The sequence below is a fragment of the Notolepis coatsorum genome, assembly GCF_963971535.1.
Source record: "Notolepis coatsorum genome assembly, chromosome: 2".
Lineage (NCBI taxonomy): Eukaryota > Metazoa > Chordata > Actinopteri > Aulopiformes > Paralepididae > Notolepis > Notolepis coatsorum.
Window position 1 is genome coordinate 41,308,053 of NC_140166.1, and position 7,500 is coordinate 41,315,552.

Below are 7,500 nucleotides of genomic sequence, written 5' to 3' on the forward strand. Positions count from 1 at the left end.
CTTCTATCTCCTTCTCCCTCCCCCCCTCTCTCTCTCTCTCCCACTCTCCCTGTCTCTCTCTCTTCCTCCCTCTCTGTGTCTCTCTTCCCCCTCCCACTCTCCCCCTCTCTTTTGTGTGTGTCTCGTCTCTTCCTCCCTCTATCCCTCATTGTCTCTTGTTTTCTTTCTCTCCCTCTCTCTCTCCGTCTCCGTCTCCCTCTCTCTCTCTCTTCCCTCTCTCTCTCTCTCTCCCTCTCCCTCTCCCTCTCCCCTCTCCCCCTCTCTCCCTCTCTCTCTCTCTCTCTCTCTCTCTCTCTCTCTCTCCCTCTCTCTCCCTCTCTCTCTCTCTCTCTCTCTCTCTCTCTCTCTCTCTCTCTCTCTCTCTCTCTCTCCTTCTCTCTCTCTTCTCTCTCTCCCTCCCTCTCTCTCTCTCAGAACAGATAAGTTTGAGCTTGCTTGTTTTCTCTGCATGTTGAGTGTTTACTCCTCTGTCCGTGTGTGTGATTGAGTGAGTGGGCTTGCGAGAGGAGGGGCGGAGCTCCATCACAGTGAGGATCTCTCCAGCTACTATTGACTGCCTGCCGATTGTTTTCTTTCCCCAACTACTGTAGCGGCGTGTGGGGGGAGGGGGGCCGTGTGGGGCAGGAGGGCCGTGAGGCAGGAACGTGTGGTAAAGTGTGATAGACAGAGAAGAGAGGCTACACCCCCCCCCCTCCCCTTTTCTTTATTTTATTTTTTTTCATAACCTCACTGTCCTTGAGTTGCTGAAATCGAGCTCTTCGAGAAAGCGGCACAAGAGCGCTTGGTTCATCTCACAATGGGGAGGGAGGAGTGGGAGACGCGGAGAAGAAAAGAGGAGGAAGTGAGGGGGCGAGAGAGATGAGGTATGAAAGGAGAAGGAGGTAGATGGAGAGGTGAGAAATACGGCTTTCTATTATTTCTCTATTCTTTCCGATCTATTCTTACTTTGCTCTTCATAGTATTTCCCATGAAGCCCAGAGGGAGAGACCAGCACTTAGCCCTTCTAGGTAGAAAATAATCTTTCCTGCTTGCCATTAACTTAGCATCGACAAGCAGGGTCTGACTATACGCAGCCAGGAACGGTGTGTGAAAACACGCGCGTGTGTAACAGTCAGAGACGGCAAACAATACTACGGAATAGGGGTGGAACGGTACGCATTCGAACCGTGTACCGAACAATACACACATGCCCCGAACCGTGGAGGTCGTACTGAACGGTACGCATTCGGGCATGTGTGTATTGTTCGGTTATATAACGTTACGTTAGCTACAAGCTAACTAACTTTAGCCGCGAGCTAACTAATGTTAGCCGCAAGCTAACCATGGAAACGCTCACAGAGAAGTGACTCCACGACACCAGTTCGATTAGTGGGGAAGGGGGGTATATTGACGAGTTAACCCATTCTCCGCCAATCACGTGTTAAGGCATGTTGAGATCAATATTTAATATTTTCGTCATGGTATTCATATTTCACCCACGGAGTCTTGGCTGATGCTGTCTGAGCCATCACAACTCTGCAACGCTTCAATACCGCCACCTGGTGGCCGATCGGCGAGTTGCCAAACCGGAAGTGCCCGTTGGAGCTCGGCCCGTCCCCTAATTTCGTCCGGCCACTCGTTTATCGTCAACGGGGCTCAATACAGACACCGTGCATATGGATCTTTGCCATAACTCAATAATCAACATGATTTGGACGTGTATTAGTAATATACAAACCGGAAATGGATCGCATCGATCAACATCACATAATTGGGATCTGTTTGCTCCACTCTCATCGCCCAACGGTACGAGGAGACTGATGTGAGTTTCAGCGTTTTTCTTTATCATTTTCGATACAAACTGCTCTGATCAATATATCACCCATACTACATAAATCATTTAACGTCGGTCATTGAATTATAAACGACCCCCCCCCCCCCCTCCGTTCACCCGCAGATGACCAGTCATGACGTTTAGGACCATGTACAGTTGAAATTTTTAATATAACGTTGATCGGTATCATACTGCATTTGAGCATCTAATATATGCATTTATGCCTATATCTCACGTTCTATGAAATACTGCAGAAAACGATAAAAACATATTTATACTCTAGACGGTATTTTAGTATGAATGTGTGAATGAAAAAGTAAAACGTTCCTACATCCTGAACGATAGATAATTGATGTTGAATGGGCCATAGTAATGTCAATTTAGCAATACAATTAAAAAAGTTATAGCCCTGCAAAGAAGGTGAACATCTCCATAGACAAATAGCGCTGGCAGAGGATGGTTTAGGATGGTCAAAGTGGTGGCAGAGAATGGGTTAATACTTTGACAAATGTTGCCTATATTTTTCAGTCAGTTCGGTCTTTGTGTGCCAAACATTATTAAAGGTAAACCTTTTTTTTTACCAAATAAATGAGAAGCATGTTTAAATCAGCAATGCCTCCCCTCTTGCTGTACCAAAATCTCTCCTATAGCTCGGGCTGTCTTAAATACTTCGAAGCTTCGAAGCTTCGAAGCTTCGTTCGATGGCACAAGCTTCGAACATTAAAAAAAAATCGAAGTAAAAAAGAAAAGAAAAAAAAGATTATTATTTCTTTTTTTACTTCGATTTGTGTGTGTGTGTGTGTGTGTGTGTGTGTGCGTGCGTGCAGGGCCATTGGGTGGGGCCGGGGGACAAATACACTGGAGGAAAGTAACCCAGCTCAGCACTGCCCAAATTATATCATCACTATTGCCTGTTTGAAGGATATCATCACATGCCTTGTAGAATTCCACACATAAGAAAGAAAGATACTGGGATGAATAAACAAAATAGGAAATAAAATGTAGAAATGCATGCAATACATAAATAAATATGAATCTCCATATATGAAATAGAACATTTAGATAAGGTGCTACTGAGATGTTTTGGTGAGTTCTTTGTTTTTTTGTGGAAGTAGCCCTTCTTAAAAATGCATGAACATTCACTGATAATTGGTCTGTAGTGGTGTCTACAAGGTCTACATTTCCGGACCATGTAGAATCCGGACCTTGTAGACTGACATAATTCTGTGCATAGTTTAGTCTACACAGGCCATATTTCAAATAATCTAAATCTTACTTCATTCATCTTAAACATTCTTGATTTGGGGGATTGGTAGTTCCCATGAAATCTGAAGTTGTTCAAACGACAACAGCGATCCACCTTGAATTAAATCACACAGCCGAGTGAAACCTTGTTGGCTGCGTCACAGTCACGAAAGGGGCTACTTAATTAATGAATCCAATCCACTTTATTTATAGAGCACATTTAAAAACAACAAAGTTTACCAAAGTGCTGTACAAGTCCCACAACATAAAAAAAAAAAAAAAAAAAAAATTTGAAGCTTCGAATTAAAATCGAAGCTCGGCCCCGAAGCTTCGATTGCCAAAAAAGCCCTAGCTCTAACCGTCACTGTCAAAATAATGTGCCTGATGTCAAATGGCCTCATTCTTTCAGTTTTTGCATGACTACGTCCTTGAGAATAACTGAAAAGTTGGATTTATTTTTAGGCTATATATCTTATGTTGATGTATGGTATTTTGGAGTGTTACATTTTTTTAAATAAAAAACAACGTATACCGAACCGAACCGAAAACCGTAAACCTAAAACCATGATACGAACCGAACCGTCGATTTTGTGAACCGTTCCACCCCTACTACGGAACTCATCCCACGCCTCCCACACTCACCGTGATAGCGGACCGTCTTGCGCGGGACCGGGTTCCAGTTGAGACTCAGCGACCGCTCGCAGCCGACCAGAAGGACCAAGAGAAGGACCTTCGTCCCGCCCATGGCTCCCCCGATGACTCCCATTCACCACTCGTGGAATCTGAATGCGGAGCGAGGTATCGGTTGGTTGGGGGGGGGGGGGGGGGGGGGGGGGGGGGGCGATCACAGGGCCTTGGAGAGAGGGGCACAGCTTCCTGGCAGCCTGCCAAGGGAAAGAAGGTGGAGAAAGTGACATCAGAAATCATCAACATGCTTCATCATAAACACAGTCACTCGTTCCCAATGATATCAGACAGCCATCAGACTTTACACTGCATCAATGTGCCTCACACTGCATCACTGAGCACAGGGTGACAGTTACCATCTTCTTGGACTTCTACTTTTAAAACAACACTGTTCAATATTACACTTACTGTTGACTTCTGTATATTTTTACTGTATATCTTTTACTGTATATTTTATACTAGAATGTATATACATAACATATGAAACGTGAATCCTGGGCTGGTCCGTATTATTATCTTATTCTTAGGCCTATTCTTAGGCCTATTTATTCTTATTCTTAGGCAATTTGTTTTGTTATTCTTATTCGTGACTTTGTTCTGTCTAAATGTCTAAATGTTTTTTCTTTTTCTTTTTTTTGTATCTTCTTTTTCTCCGCCTGATTTTTCTATGCTTTTCTCCCCATCCTAATTTAGTCATTATGCCAATTCCCCCCCTCCCCTACCTGGTCGTTGTGCGCATGTTCCCCCTACTGGTCGGTACAAGGGAACCCTGAAGTCTACCACATGCTTCCTCCGACACATGCAGAGACAGCCAGTGGCTCTCTTTTCACCTGGCAGCGAGGACTCTCATTGGTGAAGTGTAATGCGTGGGAGGTCACGCTGCCTTCACCACTTCCTGCCTTTCGCTGAGCAGGCGCCCAGACCTGACATGTAGGCGTCGCTGTCCACAACGCCAGATTACCACCCACGACTTCCCTCCCCCAAACTCAGCCAAACAAGTTAGTATGACGATCGGCCCAAGCCGCAGGCAATGCTGACTCCGGGAGTCGAGACTGCAGCCTCTTGCATGGGTGACGAGCGCAATCTCCGCTACGCCACCCGACCGCCTAAATGTCTAAATGTTTACTGTGAGCGATTTGTAGTCCCTCGGGATGATTAAAGTATTTCTATTCTATTCTATTCTATTCTATATCCAAGCTATCAGTACGGAGCTCCAAGACACCTTATGTCAGGCCAATTCAATGACGGTTATTAAATTGGGCTCGAGGTATCAAAGTTAATGGGTGCTGGCACTATCTGTGGGAAATGAATGTCGAAGCAAGGACAATCCAGCACAGTGTCTAAAAATGAAGCGGCCTATTCCTAATGAACATGTCAACTGTCGCACCACTGGGCCTTTTGACAGGCCCAGCAGGAAGTTACTGAAGCGTTACTAAACCACAGGTGAATTTGACAAACAGGGTAAAAAGAGATTTTTGCATTACACATTTATATACATAAACCCCACAAGACACGCACGCGCACACGCACACACACACACACACACACACACACACACACACACACACACACACACACACACACACACACACACACACACACACACACACACACACACACACACACACACACAAGCAGTGTTTTCCAAAATCAATGTTTGATTGTGGGGTCATTTATAGAAACACTGCTCTTTCCACTCTTAAACCCCTGGTCACGGTCTATCATTCTGCTCTTAGATTTGTTACTGGTGATGGCCATGACACTCACCACTGTGTCCCCTTGATAAAGTGGGTTGGTCCTGTTGTGGAATATTTTAAATCAGCCATGACAGTGAACTGTTAGAAATTCAAATGAGTCAAATTGTATAAAAATAGAACATAGTTTATTATCCGTTTCTATGGCCACAGAAAGAGTATGATCAGTTTATAATCAGAGACACACAAGCGTCTGACCAGAAAGTGACAAAGAGCTCTGGTCAGACTTACCATTAAGTACAAAGTTGACATGATGTCAAAAGATGACACATTAATAACAGATCTGACAAGAAAGGTAAACAAAAATGAAACAGATGAGAAAATTAAAACAAAATATGGGTTTAGGGGCTTTGTTGTGTCTCACACAAGAACTGGAGACAAGGCCACATGTCATATCTACTGGCCATGACAACATCCCCTCCAAATTCCTTAGAGACTCAGCAGCCGCCATCACCCCAGTCATCACACACATAATAAACCTCTCCATAAAACAGGGACACGTCCCCAAGGACTTCAAAATAGCGAGAGTAACACCCCTGCACAAAAAGGGCAGCAAATTAGACCCAGGCAACTACCGCCCTGTTTCTATCCTTACATCCATCTCGAAAGTCATGGAAAAAATAGTATACGAACAGGTCGAAAAGTACCTTACGGATAAAAATCTAATCTACGAATTCCAATATGGCTTCAGAACATCCCACTCCACTGACACATGCCTTCTCTATTTGAACGACCACATCAAGCAAGAGGTGGACGCGGGCAAATACTGCGGCATGGTCATGCTAGACCTACAAAAGGCCTTCGACACTGTCAATCACACCATTCTGATTGACAAACTAAAAGCAATTGGTTTTGATAGTTTATCAGTGAGCTGGATACAATCCTACCTGGAGGGGAGAGAACAGATGGTGGAGGTAAACGGTACCCTATCCCCCCCCCTCACAGTGAACTGTGGTGTTCCACAAGGAAGCATACTAGGACCACTACTGTTCCTAATTTATGCAAATGACATGTCGTCAGATTGTGACTGCAACTTGTTCCTGTTTGCGGACGACTCAGCCCTGCTGGTCTCTGACAAGAACAAGTTACAGGTTGAAAAAACCCTCAGCTCGGAACTAGGCAAAATCTGCATATGGCTCACCGACAACAAACTATCATTACACATGGGCAAAACAGAGTCCATTCTCTTCGGTTCAAATAACAAACTCAGCAAGACCGACGGCTTCTCAGTTACAGTGGGTGACAATATTGTCACAAGGAAAGATGAAATTACCTACCTGGGTTCCATCCTAGAGGCTAATCTTTCCTGTGACAAAATGGCATCCAATGTAATAAAAAAAGTCAATCAACGAACTCGATTCTTGTACCGGATCTCCTCCCTGGTAAACAAGAATACCCTGAAGACTCTGGCAGGAGCACTCATTCAAGGGTACTACGACTATGCTTGCACCTCATGGTACCAAAGCACCTCAAAGGCACTAAAAACCAAATTACAAACATCTCAAAACAAACTAGTCAGACTACTGCTTGACCTGACTCCTAGAACCCACCTCACCCCTGCACACTTTGCCAACCTAGGATGGCTTAAGTAGACGACAGAGTACAGCAACTTGCAATGGGCCTGGTCTACAAGATACACTACACGAACCAGGTACCCATGTACATGTCAAAATACTTCCCAAAGGTCAGTGAATACCACGATCACAACACCAGAGGGAGCTCCACAAATCATGTAAAACCCAGATTCGGCTCAAACAAGGACTAAACACGTTTCGCAAATTATGCCACAACAATGTGGAATGCCCTACCCAAAGCTGTTTCCTGATGGAAACAAGATGAAAGTCTTTCTCTGGTCTGCATCCTCTTAACATTGTATGTATTGAGCTGTACTGTACTGTACCCATTCTGCAATCTGTTAATAAACTTTTCAATCAATCAATCAATCAAAACTGGCCCTTTTGGCTGTTGTTTAAGAACACTGTAAAGACTGTCACCCTAATG

General features: G+C 44.4%; 1 protein-coding gene across 1 annotated transcript in view; it reads left to right on the forward strand.

Annotated features, from left to right (window-relative positions):
- The window catches only part of sema4c (sema domain, immunoglobulin domain (Ig), transmembrane domain (TM) and short cytoplasmic domain, (semaphorin) 4C), a gene marked incomplete at its 5' end in the record, with an annotated part of 74,691 nt that overhangs the window by 1,622 nt on the left and 65,569 nt on the right, over positions 1-7,500 (forward strand). The window contains one exon of the mRNA XM_084308121.1: positions 3,709-3,856. Within this exon, the coding sequence (XP_084164247.1) occupies positions 3,709-3,856 (148 nt within the window). The remainder of the gene's footprint in view (positions 1-3,708; positions 3,857-7,500) is intronic.